Consider the following 16,243-nt stretch of genomic DNA (forward strand, 5'->3'; position numbering starts at 1 on the left):
CGAAATTTGGGTATTGCTGGCAAACACAAGATAGCTGACAGATGGAAGGCAATACCTTACCTGGTGATGGAAAAGCTGGGAGATCTGCCGGTCTACAAGATCAAACCCGAAGACGGTCCAGGGCAAATAAAGACGGTGCATAGAAACCTTTTGCTCCCTGTGGGGGAACTGGTAAGCACCCCTTATGAGATGGGCCACGACAGGGCAGCCGGGCAGAACAGAGGTGCTAGACAAAAGCTGCCATCCAACACAGACAGCGGGCCCCGTGCAGCTAACTTACCCCTATTCTGCACATCTGAGAGTGAGTCTGAGGAGGAAGACACAACCCTGGTGTATCCTGGGATGGAGACAAGATTTCAGTCTCGATCAGCTGAACCAAACGAGAGTTTTCCCTCTTCTGCCCTAAACCCATGGCGGAATTATTTAGGCCCATTTCTGACACCCCTGTGCCGCTGATGAGACCCCCCTGTGATGACACACACAGGTTATTGGACAGTGGAGACACACAGGTAGAGGATGTCCTGGGCACCTTGGACCCTCCAGCGTTAGAACTAGGAGTGCAGGGGCCTACGCCAGTAGCCGAGGGACCCTCCAGGGAAGCCTCTCCATCCGTCAATCAAGAGGATGTTCCCCCTACCTCGGCAACAGAGAGTCTCAATAGACGAGACAGGGTGATAAGACCAGTAAAACGGTTAACTTATGATGCACCTGGGGTGACTAGTGAGGAGCCAATACATTTAGCACACAGGCTTGTGGAAGCTAAAGTGGGGAAGCTTCCTGAGGCCCTTTGGAGGAAACCAACGAGTTGGTATAAAGGGAGTGTGATTTGTCGGGACGACAAATTCTCGGCTGGGGGGAGGATGTAAGCAGTGTCAGGATGAGCTCCACCCTGACATCTGATGGTGAGGTGTGGCAAGTTGTGGAAAAGAACTTGAGGGGCCGATCTCATTTGCATAGGCACACCCACCCCGCCTAGAATGAGGCCATAGCTGCCCAAATGGTCACTTTGGCTGCTGTGGGATCCCCAGTGTCTCTGTTATTGGGGCAGGAAGAATAAATTGTTATTGTCCTGATTATGGGAACTGTGCTTGGAACTGTACTTGGCCTTTTGTTATGATGGAGGGACTCACCATCAGCTAAGTAGCACTCGCTAGGCAAGGGTCATGGGTTCCAAAACTCTGTGAATTGAGAGAGGCTGGGGCCAAGTATTAATACTTGGTGGCATGGGCCCCTTTGTGAGGGCCTTGCATGCTAATTGCACTTCCTCCTCTCTCCACTGTGGAATAGTCAGAGCTAATTTTGATTTCATTAGAAGTCTAGTTACAGGCTGCTGAGCTCACTTTGGGCTAACAGTGCACCAGCACTGAGGCTCCCCTACTACAAGCTGAATTCACCAAAGAGCTGAACTGACTAAGAACTGAAATCACTGAGTGTTGTGTTAAGTAGTGGGGGAGCCTGGAGATATACCATGGAGCAGTTTGCGGGACGGCTGGAGAGCCTTGTGGACAGGCTGGTGGAGCAGTTCATAGGACGGTGGGAGCTGCTGGTGGGACGTGGAAAAGTTCGTGGGACGGCGGGAGCTGCTTGTGGGCCGTGGAGCGGAGCTGAGCGAAGGAGTTCGTGGGGTGGCTGGCGGAGCGGAGCGGAGCAAAGGCCTATGGAGCTGTGGGGCGCTCAGCTTCAGATCATGTAAGGTGCCTCTTACCCCCACCCCCATCTCCACCCCAATTTGGGAGGTAAAGCTCCGCAGATAAACTTTCGAACTCTGGGGCTGCCCTGACCAGGGACAGAGACTTTTGAGTCATTGGACTTTTGGGACTTTGGGTGATTTGGGGTTGCTGGACTCAAGAACCAAAGGGAAAGGACATGCCCCAATTTGCTTGGGGTGGGGTTTTTTTTGCTCATGGGTTGTGTTATAAATCCTGTTGGTGGTGTTTCCCCAACATAATGCCACATTGTTTCTCTCTGTTATTAAAAGGCTTTTTGCTACACTCAGTGCTTGTGAGTGGGGAAGTATTGCCTCTTGGAGGAGCCCAGCAGGGGTGGTGTATATTTGTCCCAGGTCACTGGGTGGGGGCTCGAGCCGGTTTGCATTGTGTTATTGGAATGGATCCCCTAGATATTGAACCTGGCCCTTGTTGCTGCCAACTCTGACGGGCAGAAGGGTTACACACCCAAATTTCCAATATCTCACCTTTTTGTCCCAATTCAGGAGAAAAACATGCGTTAAAATATAGATGGAAAATCTGTTTTCTGAACATCTGACCTGGGAGCGCTTGAAATTCCACCCAACACCCCTTCCTCATGTAGTCTGAGACGGGGTGAACAGCCTTAATTTTGAGCCTTCTGTCACCTCCTCTTCTCTGTTTCAATCTCTCCTCCTACATCGAGTCTGGACCTAGGGTGATTTCAAAACAAACATTTGCACTGGGGAAAAGTCAGAAGCCTGAAGAAACTCACCCCTTTCGTTCTGCTAGAACTTTCCTCTCAGCAAGGTGTGTCGTCCATTCACAAGACAGATATATTTCCGAGTGTAAACGTGTTTGTTTCAATAACGTTGATATTTACGTAAGGAGAAGCAAATATGTTACTTAAATGCAACTACCAGTGGGGTGAAGCTTGACAGGTATTATTATATAGAGAACATTATTTTTCTCAAAAAAAATCATTAATTCCCATAAACGCAGGGAGCACTGGGGTGAAGCATATTGTGTCAGCTATTATATATAGATGTAAACACACACACATATATGCAAATACACACACACACACTTTTTGGGTTTCTGCGTCTCCTCCCTCTGCTGCTGGACAGGACGGGACAGTGTCCTGCTGCTCCGTCAGCTCCCCATTCGGCTGTCGGACAGGTGGACGGCTCAGCAAGCTTCTCTCTGCTTTTCTCTCCTTCTCCTCACCGTGCACTCGCTCTCCACCTACCCCTTGGCTGTCTGCTGACACACCGACTTTATACCGCCCTCTCTGGCACAGGCGCCGTTCCGTGGGTGCTCTGGGGCTGTAGCACCCATGGGGGAAAATTAGTGGGTGCTCTCCACACACCAGCAACCAAGCTCCCCTCCCAATTCAGCTCACGTCACCGAACCTCCGCCTCATCCCCTCAGCGCGCCGCATCCCTGCTGCTCTCCTTGGAGCCATTTAACCGCTGCAGAACCGAACACACCCCGAAACTTTCCCTCGAGGCCTCCTGTTTCCCACCCGGACCCTGTAGGGCAAAGGTCAGCCGATCCGAACGCTGAGGGAAACAACGGCTGCGGGCTAAAAACAGAACGGACCGTCTGGGACGGGGGCTGTTGGGCAGCAGAGGCGCCAACCACGGCTGGCGGGTGTTCGACCCCCGTCTGCCCCCGGCCCCGCCCTGACTCCGCCCACCGTTGCCCACCGTTGGGTGCCACGCTCTCGATGATCCGGGTGGGAAAGACGACGGGGAGGGTTCCGGGGTGTGGTGGTTCCCACAGGATTTAAAGGGGCGGGGGGGGGGGTGAAACTGGGATTAATGCTCCAAAGGGAGGGGGAGACAGTGGAAGTGGATCTCAGTGAGGGCGGAAAGAAGCCGGAAGTGGCGACAACCCCTCTAACCTCAACGAAGGACTTGCCCATAGTTCCTCATGGGGTCCGGGTGGGAAACAGGAGCCGGGTTGGAAGGTTCCGGGATGTATTTGGGGCGGGGTATCAGAAAGGGAGTGAGTCCCCTTCCCCAGGTCAGGGACGATGGGGAGGTGATAGGTGGGGAGGGGAGAAAAGTGCGCGAGGGACAAAAGTCCCACAAAAATGGTAAATACCCAAAGGGGAACAAATCAGAGACCAATTTCCCCCCTGGTGTTTCAATTACTTCTCGACATTGCTGGTTGATTTTCCCCAGTGATTTGTATTAAATTCCTTCTTTTTCTCTCTTTTTTCCTTCTTCCCCAACTCATCATTTAAAACAAATAACATTTGCAGGGGGCGCTAAATTCCAATTTCCAGGGGAGAAAAGATTTTCATGAAAAAAAATATTGTTTTCAGGGGGGGAGGGGGGAGGGAAGTGTCCCCATTTTCAAGGATAAAATGAAACATTTTCACTCGGGTGTGGGGGAATGATGTTCCAGAACAAAATATCAAATTTCCAGGAAAATATCTTTTTTTTTCATAGGGAAAAAAGTGGATTTTCTGAAAAGCAAATTTTCGGAAATGATTGTAAGATTTTGGACCACGACAAGGGAACTGAAGAGAAGAGGGAAGTGAGGGAGAAAAACCAAAAGATTTTACCCAAACACATTTTTTCAAAAAACTCTGAAAACAGTTTTTCACACAAAGAAATTATTTAATTTTTGACCAAAAAAAATCACTTTCTTTGAGCAATTCCAGCCGGCTGGAGCAGTCACGCTGGTCGCTCAGACCAGTTCCACCGCCCACACGATGCTGAGCTGGGCGAGCGTTTCTCTTCGTGCTCAGTTAGGAAGAGGGACCAGACGCTGCGTTAATTACCCCCAGCTGGTCATGCTCCACAGGGAGGCATTGCAATCACTCCAGAGAGGACAGGGAAATAACACACAGGGACGTGATATAGTTATATCCAGGAGGCCCGGGAGAAGGCATTTCCTGAGGGTAGATCCATGCCCTAGTAGATTATTCCCTGCCGTAGAGAGGGCTAGTTGGGTTTTGTTGGGGTTCACAGGGACTTTCATGCCCATAATTTTCTTCTGCTCTCCCTCAAACCCTGGGAGGGTCTCCTCCTGTGGGGAATTCCCTCCTGGCAGCGTGGCTGTGAGTGTGAGGGACTCAGGTGGTGCTGGGTGCGGAGGGACTCAGCGCCGCTGGGCGTGGTTGGAGGTGTGTTCCCTGCGTCCTGGAGTCTGGAATTTAATCTCTGCGTAGTGCAGGCTCTCGCTCTCCTCGGCCCCCCGGCTGCCGTGGCCCTGTGTTGGACAGACACACTGTGAGGGCGTCGTCACCCCAGATCTGGTCTCTTAATTCAGGCCAATTTAGGCAGCTCCCAGGGAGCAAATCCCACAGTGTTACCCCAGATCGGAGGGGCTGGGAGCCCGGGCTCCTGGGCTCTATCCCTGGCTCTGGGAGGGGACTGGAGATTAGGGGGTTAGAGCAGGGTGGATGGGAGCAAGGACTCCTGGGTTCTCTCCCCTCACTGTATTGTACCAGTCCTTATTGGCACCCGGAGACCAGACCCAAGCACAGTATGGAACAGTGCCCAGCCTGCATTGTCTTACCTTCGGCTGCCGCTGGCGGGACTGCGGGGGGGGCGGCGCTGCGGAAGAAGGGAGAAGAAAGAAACGTTAAAATGGAGGAGTGTGAGAGAGAGTCTGGGGTGAAGAGGGAAGCTGCAGAGATCTAGGAATGGGAGGAGAAGGAAGGACATGGGGGGTTAGTTGTATGGACAGACAACCCAGCATGGACCACAACGGACAGATGGCCGCTAGGATGCGTTCACTAGCAGAGGCTCTGGCCCATGGGAGCCAGGAGGTTAGCGGGGGGAAGGCTCCGGTTTGGTACCTCGGCGTCTCTTCAGGAGGAGGGTGGCCACCAGGCCTATGATGAGAATCTGCCCCACGGCGATGGCGACCTGGTACAGGAGCTCCCGGGCGCAGCACCCTACGGGGGCAGATTCTTTACCTGGGCGATGGAGAGGAGCGTTAGGGGATTCTCAGCCCCTTGAGCCAGCCAGTCCCCTGCCCTGGGGCCGGAGAGGGAGAAGGCCCCATGCCCCCATTCCCCACCTCACCTGTGTCACTCTGGTTTCTCCCCATCACCTGCAGCTCGGTGCCCTCTCCTGTCCCGCTCTCTCCCTGGCGGATGCTGATCTGACACTGATAGCGACCAGAGTCCCGCGGCTCCAGCTCCGACAGGGTCAGCGTGGCCTCCCCTTTCCGGAGCAGATCCAGGTCGGACATATTGAGCCGTCCGCTGTAGAAGGGATGGTGAGAATCCAGCACAACCCCGGGTGCTCTAGTCCACGTCGCGTTGGCCACGCTGCCCTGAGTGTTGTCGAAGGAGCAGCTGAGGTTCACGGTCTCGCCGGGGGACGCTCGGAGGACAGCGGGGCTCTGATGCACTGTGAGACTTTCGTGAACTAGGGCAATAAACATTATAGCATCGAAGGAAAACGATAACGAGTGGTACCAAGACACGCCCCAGCCGCCCGAAACCTTAGCAGCACGGAGATAAGAAGCAAAGGGAAAGAATTGTGCGTTCCTGTCCACCTTGCTATTGCTCACAACACTGTCGTTAACACACTGCACGGGGCTTTCACTTCCACCCCAACAGAGACCCAACATCAACACTGCTATGTCCAAAGCAGACTGCGAGGAATTACAAAGGGATCTCACTAGACTTGGTGACTGGGCAACAAAATGGCCGATGAAACTCAATGATAGTAAATTAAAAGTCATGCACGTTGGAAAACAGAATCCCAACTGTACATACAAACTGATGGGGTCTCAATTAGCTGTTACCACTCATGAGAGATCTTGGCGTCATTGTGGATAGTTCTCTGCAAACATCCACTCACTGTGCAGCGGCAGTGAAAAAGTCACCAGACTGTGAGCATCCATTAGGAAGGGGAGAGAGAAAAAGACAGAAAATATCCTATTGCCTCTATATAAATCCATGGTACGCCCGCACCTTGGACCCTGTGTGCAGTTTTGGTCGCCTCAAATCAAGTAAAGATACATTAGAATTGCAAGAGGTACAGAGAAGGGCAACCAAAACAATGAGGGGTATGGAACGGCTTCCCCATTACAAGGACCAGGAAACCCCCTTACAAATTAAAATGGCAGCTTGTCATTTTAGCCCTTTTAAATACACCTCAAACACATGCCTCCACTTTATACAATTTGTGCTTCAAACTAGAGGGGGTCAGAATTTGTCCTGATGGAACGTTTTCCTCTTGGGAAATGCCGTCTCATCGAAAGGGTGACAATTGGTTTAAAACTGGGGCAGGGAAAGCGTTTTTGATAGGGTCAATAGGGAATGATTTGATTTTGCATTTCCAGACTGGTTTGATTTGATATTATTAAGAGGAGTCAACAATGAAATGAAATATTTGTTTTATGGAAACAGAATACTTCTCATTGACCTGATGTGACATATCCATATCTGTCTATGCATCCATGCACGCATCCTCCACCCCTAGATCTATGTTGATAGATAGATAGATAGATAGATATTCTTTTTGGGGTGGGATGGATGGGTACATAGATAAAAAGATAGATGAGAGGGATGTAGGGGTAGGGCTGAATGAGTAGACAGAGATGGATCTAGGGATGGGGTAGGTCGATGGATGGACACAAAGAGATTGATCTAGGGGTGGGTTAGGTGGATGGATGGACAGACAGAGATGGAACTAGGGATAGGGTATATGGACAGATAGGGCTGAATATAGTGGAGTGGGGTAGAAGGACAGATGGACTGACAGAGATGGATCTAGGGGTGGGGCAGATGGACAGATGTATAATATTATTGCTCGGGCATGTAGGAATGAAATCAGGAAGGACAAATCACACTTGGAGTTGCAGCTAGCAAGAGATATTAAGAGTAACAAGAAGGGTTTCTTCAGGTATGTTGGCAACAAGAAGAAAGCCAAGGAAAGTGTGGGCCCCTTACTGAATGAGGGAGGCAACCTAGTGACAAAGGATGTGGAAAAAGCTAATGTACTCAATGCTTTTTTTGCCTCTGTCTTCACGAACAAGGTCAGTTCCCAGACTGCTGCTCTGGGCATCACAGCATGGGGAGGAGGTGACCAGCCCTCTGTGGAGAAAGAGGTGGTTAGGGACTATTTAGAAAAGCTGGACGTGCACAAGTCTATGGGGCTGGACGCGTTGCATCCGAGAGTGCTAAAGGAGTTGGCGGATGTGATTGCAGAGCCATTGGCCATTATCTTTGAAAACTCGTGGCGAACGGGGGAAGTCCCGGATGACTGGAAAAAGGCTAATGTAGTGCCAATCTTTAAAAAAGGGAAGAAGGAGGATCCTGGGAACTACAGGCCAGTCAGCCTCACCTCAGTCCCCGGAAAAATCATGGAGCAGGTCCTCAAGGAATCAATCCTGAAGCACTTACACGAGAGGAAATTGATCAGGAACAGTCAGCATGGATTCACCAAGGGAAGGTCATGCCTGACTAATCTAATCGCCTTCTATGATGAGATTACTGGTTCTGTGGATGAAGGGAAAGCAGTGGATGTATTGTTCTTGACTTTAGCAAAGCTTTTGACACGGTCTCCCACAGTATTCTTGTCAGCAAGTTAAGGAAGTATGGGCTGGATGAATGCACTATAAGGTGGGTTGAAAGTTGGCTAGATTGTCGGGCTCAACGGGTAGTGATCAATGGCTCCATGTCTAGTTGGCAGCCGGTATCAAGTGGAGTGCCCCAGGGGTCGGTCCTGGGGCCGGTTTTGTTCAATATCTTCATAAATGATCTGGAGGATGGTGCGGATTGCACTCTCAGCAAATTTGCGGATGATACTAAACTAGGAGGAGTGGTAGATACGCTGGAGGGTAGGGATAGGATACAGAGGGACCTAGACAAAGTGGAGGATTGGGCCAAAAGAAACCTGATGAGGTTCAATAAGGATAAGTGCAGGGTCCTGCACTTAGGACGGAAGAATCCCATGCACCGTTACAGACTAGGGACCTAATGGCTAGGCAGCAGTTCTGCGGAAAAGGACCTAGGGGTTACAGTGGACGAGAAGCTGGATATGAGTCAGCAGTGTGCCCTTGTTGCCAAGAAGGCCAATGGCATTTTGGGGTGTATAAGTAGGGGCATAGCCAGCAGATTGAGGGATGTGATCGTTCCCCTCTATTCGACATTGGTGAGGCCTCATCTGGAGTACTGTGTCCAGTTTTGGGCCCCACACTACAAGAAAGATGTGGATAAGTTGGAGAGAGTCCAGCGAAGGGCAACAAAAATGATTAGGGGTCTGGAACACATGACTTATGAGGAGAGGCTGAGGGAACTGGGATTGTTTAGTCTGCAGAAGAGAAGAATGAGGGGGGATTTGATAGCTGCTTTCAACTACCTGAGAGGTGGTTCCAGAGAGGATGGTTCTAGACTATTCTCAGTGATAGCAGATAACAGGACAAGGAGTAATGGTCTCAAGTTGCAGTGTGGGAGGTTTAGATTGGATATTAGGAAAAACTTTTTCACTAGGAGGGTGGTGAAACACTGGAATGCGTTACCTAGGGAGGTGGTAGAATCTCCTTCCTTAGAAGTTTTTAAGGTCAGGCTTGACAAAGCCCTGGCTGGGATGATTTAATTGGGGATTGGTCCTGCTTTGAGCAGGGGGTTGGACTAGATGACCTCCTGAGGTCCCTTCCAACCCTGATATTCTATGATTCTATGATTCTATGACAGACGGACAGACAGAGATGGATCTAGGGATGGGGCAGGTGGATGCATGGACAGACACAGATGGATCTAGGGGTGGGGTAGGTGGTTGGATGGACACACAGAGATGGATCTAGGGGTGGGGTAGAAGGACAGATGGACAGACAGAGATGGATCTAGGGGTGGGGCAGATGGACAGACGGACAGACAGAGATGGATCTAGGGGTTGGGTATGTGGCCGTCCCTCTGGAAACCCTAGACAATAGAAATGAGGGGTTAGGAGATTCCTGGACCAACGCCCCATAGAGGGGACACCCCCGTAAGCCATTCCCACCTCCTGAGCCAGCCAGTCCCCCACCCTGGGGCCAGATCGGTGCTGGCACCCCACTGAGGGGGAAGACCCCGTGCGCCATTCCCCACCTCACCTGTGTCACTCTGGTTTCTCTCCATCACCTGCAGCTCGGTGCCTGCTCCTGTCCCGCGCTCTCCCTGGTGGTTGCTGACGTGGCACCGATAGAGACCAGAGTCCTGCTCCTCCAGCTCCGACAGGGTCAGCGTGGCCTCCCCTTTCCGGAGCAGATCCCAGAAGGACACATTCAGCCGTCCGCTGTAGAAGGGATGGTGAGATTCCAGCACAATCCCGCGTGCTCTAGTCCACCACACATTGGCCACGCTGCCCGGTCTGTTCTCGAAGGAGCAGCCGAGTGTCGCGGTCTCGCCGATGTATGCTTGGACAACGGGGCTCTGACGCACTGTGAGACCTTCGTGAACCAGGGCAACAAACATTACAGCAGCAAAGGAAAATGACGAGGAGTGGTATCAAGACACACCCCAGCCGCCCAAAACCTTAGCAGCACGGAGAGAAGAAGCTAAGGGGACAGAATTGTGCGTTCCTGTCCACCTTGCCATTGCTCACAACACTCTCGATAACACACTGCACAGGGCTTTCACTTCCACCCCAACAGAGACCCAGCATCAACACTGCTCTGTGCATTGCAGATGCTCACAGAGACGTTAGACGTCAAATCACTCAGGACAGCTAAGTCCAAAGCAGACTGCGAGGAATTACAAAGGGATCTCACTAAACTGGGTGACGGGGCAACAAAATGGCCGATGAAACTCAATGGTGGTAAATGCAAAGTCATGCACATTGGAAAACAGAATCCCAACTGTACATACAAACTGATGGGGTCTAAATTAGCTGTTACCACGCAAGAGAGATCTTGGAGTCATTGTGGATAGTTGTCTGCAAACATCCACTCAATGTGTAGCGTCAGTGAAAAAAGTCACCAGACCGTGAGCATCCATTAGGAAGGGGAGAGAGAAAAAGACAGAAAATATCCTATTGCCTCTATATAAATCCATGGTACGCCCGCACCTTGGACCCTGCGTGCAGTTTTGGTCGCCTCAAATCAAGTAAAGATACATTAGAATTGCAAAAGGTACAGAGAAGGGCAACCAAAACAATGAGGGGTATGGAACGGCTTCCCCCTTACAAGGACCAGGAAACCCCCTTACAAATTAAAGTGCCAGCTTGTCATTTTAACCCTTTTCAATACACCACAAACACATGCCTCCACTTTATACAATTTGTGCTTCAAACTAGAGGCGGTCAGAATTTGTCCTGATGGAACGTTTTCCTCTTGGGAAATGCCGTCTCCTCGAAAGGGTGACAATTGCTTTAAAACTTGGGGGACAGAAAGCGTTTTTGATAGGGTCAAAAGGGAATGATTTGATTTTGCATTTCCAGACTGATTTGATTTGATATTATGAAGAGGAGTCAACACTGAAATGAAATATTTGTTTTATGGAAACAGAATACTTCTCATTGACCTGATGTGACATATCCACATCTATCTATGCATCCATGCACGCATCCTCCACCCCCAGATCTGGTTAGATAGATAGATAGATAGATAGATATTCTTTTTGGGGTGGGATGGATGGGTACATAGATAAAAAGATAGATGAGATGTAGGGGTTGGGCTGAATGGGTAGACAGAGATGGATCTAGGGATAGGGTAGGTGGGTGGATGGACACACAGAGATGGATCTAGGGGTAGGTGGATGGACGGATGGACACACAGAGGTGGATCTAGGGGTTGGGCAGATGGACAGAACGACAGACAGAGGTGGATCTAGGGTTGGGGTAAGTGGATGGATGGACATATAAAATTAATACCTGCTTCCCAGGTGGGGATGAGGAGGACGGTGCAGAGGACGGTGCTCAGGGCTGGCAGCTGCTCCATGGTCCCTGCTCTCTGGGGAGCTCCGCAGCCCAGCTCAGCTCAGCCTCAGCATCCTCCGGAAATGTCACCTTGGGGGGGGGCCGGTGGAAAGTTTTGTGGCCTGAGCTTCTGAGATGGCTGCAGCAAGAGGCTGGGGACGAGGGCTGGACGGGGGCCGGGGGGTGCATTCCTCTGGCCCCTGCTGGGAGGGGAGTGGGGTCTAGTGGTTAGAGCAAGGGGAGATGGGGGGCTGGGAGCCAGGACTCCTGGGTTCAGTCCTCAGTTCATTCTCTCATCTTGGGTCATACTCCTTACCCTCTCTGGGATATTTGTCATGAGGAATAACATTATTTTACAGAAAGGAATTTTTGCTTAATATCTTTTATTTTCACACCCTGAGGTATGTTTATTTTTTGCAACACGTATGTCTTGCCATCGGCGTATTCCTTCTAAAAAACCGAACATGCTCCGGACAGTCTTTATCTGCTTTACGCAGAAATGTTTTGTACAGAAATGTTTTCCGATGAAGTGAGCTGTAGCTCACGAAAGCTTATGCTCAAATAAATTGGTTAGTCTCTCAGGTGCCACAAGTCCTCCTGTTCTTTTTGTATGAGAAGGGAAACAGGCACACGACCATATTGCTTTCATGGCTAAATGCCAAGATTCCTGTACTATAAACAACAGTGATATCTACATTAAGTTCATGTTAATTGGGTTCCAAACGTTTGCCGGAGCTGACAGATATTTAGGTCAGAAGGGACCATTATGATCATCTAGTCTGACCTCCTGCCCAACGCAGGCCACAGAATTTCACCCACCACTCCTGCGATAAACCTCTCACCTCTGTCTGAGCTATTGAAGTCCTCAAATCGTAGTTTAAAAAAACTTCAGGGAGCAGAGAATCCTCCAGCAAGTGACCCGTGCCCCATGCTACAGAGGAAGGCGAAAAACCCCCAGGGCCTCTTCCAATTTGACCTGGGGGAAAATTCCTTCCCGACTCCAAATATGCCAATCAGCTGAACCCTGAGCATATGGGCAAGATTCACCAGCCAGATACCACAAAAAATTCTTTCCTGTATGGATCCAGTAGCTCTGTTCTTTAGCTCTTGGCAAGATCACATGAGACATACGGGAATCCTGCTGCAACAGCAGATCCAATCCACTATTGTTCTAACCAAGTTTTACCTTGAGTTTATAAAGAGATTCAATCACGTTATGGACCATGACTTGGATAAACCATTTCTGTTCTACACTGGTACGGCCTCTAACCCAATACTTGCCGTAGTAAGTCAGAACCAAGGGTGGGGAGCTCTTGGGATGCACTCAGCGATGTTTTGTCATCCCTTCCTGCATCAATTTTGCGTTGGGGGTGTGACGTTAGGAGTGTAATCTATCTCACTGAAAGGTGACAGGGCCAGAAAGAGTCAATGAACTCCCAGACTGACCTGATCCATGGCCGAACTTTAGAGGCTGGTTCGAAAGATCTGTGAATGAATAGAGCATGGAAATGCAACGAGGCTGGGCAGTTTAAGGGAACTGCGTTCTTTGGACTTCTGAGTAACCAGGGAGCTCATACAGAGGCTGTTTTGGGCTGGCTGGGTACATCTCAGTATTGGAATATCCACCAGCTGTTGGGGTTTGTCTTCCTTGTTCTGTTTGCAGTTCACCCAGATTGAGTGACCTCAGCTGGCTCCCACGGGCACCATCGTCACACTGCAGCTGTGCGGAGAGAGTGAGGAGAGGTGGAGCCGGGGGGAGGGCTGGGAGCCAGGACTCCTGGGTTCTATCCTAAGTTCTGGTTAAGTGTGGTCTAGCAGAAAATGACTCCCATGCCCCCCTGACTCTAACCCACTAGTCCCCACTCCCATCGCAGAGCTGGGAGAGAACCCAGGAGTCCAGACCCTTTGTCATCCTTCAGTTCAGGTCTGTGCAGAGCCTGGCACGACAGGGGTCCCGATCCTTCTCAGAGGGGAGGGGGTCTGTGCAGAACTCAGCACCATGAGGGAGGGTCCATTTGCTACTGGTACTTTCTGCAGTTTCTGTGGGGGGCTGAAACGTGCCGAGTTGCTCGGGGCTCTGTCTTCACTTTCACCCCTGCGCATCGTGGTGAGAAACAGGAAATTCAGCCTCTTGCACGGCTGCAGCTTCTGCAAAGGTGGCAGCTGGGGGGAAGCTGGGGGAAGGGGGGACCAGGGGTGAGTTACAATCAGCTACAGAAGTGTCGGAGTCAGGGCCGTGTGCAACACACAAATAACTGACCACGGTTTCCGTCCCGTCAGCTGGAGTCGATCTCTAGGCGCTCAGCTTGCAGTGCCAAAAATTCTTCCAGCCCTCACAGGTGCAAAGAAATCTCTCTAGCCAGGGGCGGAGAGGGGGGAGCTGGCCCGAATGTGATCCAGGCAGTGATGGGAGTGGGCTGGCTCGGGGGGGTGAGGGGGGTCTATCCTGCTAGAATTTTACTTTCCACCCAAATTTCCAATATCTCATCTTTTTGTCTCAATTCTGGAGAAAAACATGTGTTAAAATATAGATGGAAAATCTGTTTTCTGAACATCTGACCTGGGAGTGCTTGAAATTCCACCCAACACCCCTTCCTCATGTAGTCTGAGACGGGGTGAACAGCCTTATTTTCCAGCCTTCTGTCACCTCCTCTTCTCTGTTTCAATCTCTCCTCCTACATCGAGTCGGGACCTAGGGGGGTTTCAAAACAAACATTTGCAATGGGGAAAAGTCAGAAACTCACCCCGTTCGCTCTGCTAGAACTTTCCTCTCAGCAAGGTGTGTCGTCCATTCACAAGACAGATATATTTCCAAGTGCAAACGTGTTTGTTCAATAACGTTGATATTTACATAAGGAGAAGCAGATATGTTCCATAAATGCAACTACCACTGGGGTGAAGCTTGACAGGTATTATTATATATAGAACATTATTTTTATCAAGAAAAATCATGAATTCCCATAAATGCAGCTAGCACTGGTGTGGAGCATATTGTGTCAGCTCTTATATATAGATGTAAACACACACACATATATACATATACACACATCATTTTCCTTAATTATTTTTTTGAAAAATATCTTCACTAAAGAGAAACATTTTCCCCTGTTAAGGAAATGTTAGCACATGTGACTCCATTTTGGTTTGGGGCCCACCATTGTCTAAAAGCAAACACATCATGCACCAGGAGGAGTGTTCCCTAGATACTGCATTTCTGGGAAAATCCTCCCCCTTGTCTCCAGCCTGCCTTGACTCCTGGTATCTCTTCTTTGTCTGTCCCTAACTCCCTATCTCCTGGCCTTTGATGTGAGGCCTCCCATCCTGGGATAGGTGGTAGATAAGATCCCTATCTCCTGGCCTTTGATGTGATGTGGTGTGATGTGATGTGATGTGATGTGGCCTTTGATGTGATGTGATGTGGTAGATAAGATCCCTATCTCCTGGCCTTTGATGTGAGGCCTCCCATCCAGGGATAGGTGGTAGATAAGAAAAGGGTTTGTTTATTGGCTAAGGTTTCCGATGCACGAGGGCAACATGCTTTGCTAAGAGGTATATAACCTTTGTATAATCTGTATTCGGGGTCCCCTCCTGACTAGCAGGGGGGCACCACGCTCGAGCATAATAAACTTGGTGTTTTTTGGGAACTCTGCAGTTGTGGACTTTGTTCATGTGCCTCAGCCTAGATTCGAACTGTGCGTGTCCTATCAGGTAGAATTCGCAGCAGTTGTGTGCGTGTCCTATCAGGTATAATTTGTAACACCCCCAAAGCATTTTCCTTTTTAAAGTGATATCGCTTTTGTCAACGAGAACAGTTCACAAAGATATGTTTTCGTTGAAAGCCATTTCTGCATGGAAAGAACATTTTCCAGGAGAGAGTTTTCATTAAAAATGCTTCATTAAAAAACTCTTGTGGTCCAGAAATGTTTGAGTTTATAAAACCGTTTTTAAATAAGCAAAGGGAAAACCTCTGGGCCAGATCCCAGCTGGTGTCAAGCGGCCGCGCATCCACTGAGCTCAGTGGGGCCAGGTACTGAGCGTCTGGAAATCCGTTCCAATGAAGACAGAAGCGCTACGGCCGACTGATCCCAGCAGGGATCTGGCCCCATTGACTTAGATGGAGCTACGGCCAATTGACTCCCTGGCTGATCGTTTCTCCTGCGCTCGCTCTCTCCGCTGCTGTGTTCTCCTTGGGTTTCTGCGTCTCCTCCCTCTGCTGCTGGACAGGATGGGACAGTGTCCTGCTGCTCCGTCAGCTCTCCATTCGGCTGTCGGACAGGTGGACGGCTCAGCAAGCTTCTCTCTGCTTTTCTCTCCTTCTCCTCACCGTCCACTCGCTCTCCACCTACCCCTTGGCTGTCTGCTGACACACCGACTTTTATACCGCCCTGTCTGGCACAGGCGCCGTTCCGTGGGTGCTCTGGGGCTGTAGCACCCATGGGGGAAAATTAGTGGGTGCTCTGCCCACACCAGCAACCAAGCTCCCCTCCCCACCCCACCTCACCTCACGTCACCGAACCTCCGCCTCATCCCCTGAGCGCGTCCCGTCCCTGCTTCTCTGCCCACCTCCCGGCGCTTGCTGCCGCAAAACAGCTGTTTCGTGGCGGAACAAGCTCCGGGAGGGAGGGGGGAGGAGCGGGGACTCGGCGCACTCAGGGGAGGAGGCGGGGCGGGGCGGGGATTTGGGGA

At 50.5% G+C, this 16,243-nt stretch overlaps 1 protein-coding gene and 1 long non-coding RNA gene across 2 annotated transcripts; both read right to left on the reverse strand.

Moving 5' to 3' along the window:
- Positions 1 to 292: 292 nt before the first annotated feature.
- Positions 293 to 3,164, reverse strand: LOC141998685 (uncharacterized). The gene is made up of 3 exons (XR_012641885.1): positions 2,773 to 3,164; positions 2,267 to 2,398; positions 293 to 337 (listed from the first exon to the last, which is right to left on the reverse strand). It is a non-coding gene; the product is annotated as an uncharacterized LOC141998685 (long non-coding RNA).
- A 1,635-nt stretch (positions 3,165 to 4,799) lies between these two features.
- Positions 4,800 to 11,579, reverse strand: LOC141998094 (polymeric immunoglobulin receptor-like). Its single transcript, XM_074970725.1, has 6 exons — positions 11,513 to 11,579; positions 9,756 to 10,091; positions 5,732 to 6,079; positions 5,503 to 5,622; positions 5,220 to 5,257; positions 4,800 to 4,910 (listed from the first exon to the last, which is right to left on the reverse strand). Exons 1-6 carry the CDS (start codon positions 11,577 to 11,579, stop codon positions 4,800 to 4,802), a joined length of 1,020 nt encoding a protein of 339 aa, XP_074826826.1.
- Between the last annotated feature and the right edge of the window lie 4,664 nt (positions 11,580 to 16,243).

The sequence above is a fragment of the Natator depressus genome, chromosome 14, assembly GCF_965152275.1.
Source record: "Natator depressus isolate rNatDep1 chromosome 14, rNatDep2.hap1, whole genome shotgun sequence".
Classification (NCBI taxonomy): Eukaryota; Metazoa; Chordata; order Testudines; family Cheloniidae; genus Natator; species Natator depressus.

Excerpts from the sequence above, each read along its gene's own strand:
- LOC141998094 (XM_074970725.1), bottom strand. The coding sequence starts at position 11,579 with ATGGAGCAGCTGCCAGCCCTGAGCACCGTCCTCTGCACCGTCCTCCTC. Across the intron at positions 5,623-5,731 it reads GAGAAACCAGAGTGACACAG|GTAAAGAATCTGCCCCCGTA; the intron begins GTGAGGTGGGGA and ends TCCATCGCCCAG. Across the intron at positions 4,911-5,219 it reads CCCGCCAGCGGCAGCCGAAG|GGCCACGGCAGCCGGGGGGC; the intron begins GTAAGACAATGC and ends TGTCCAACACAG.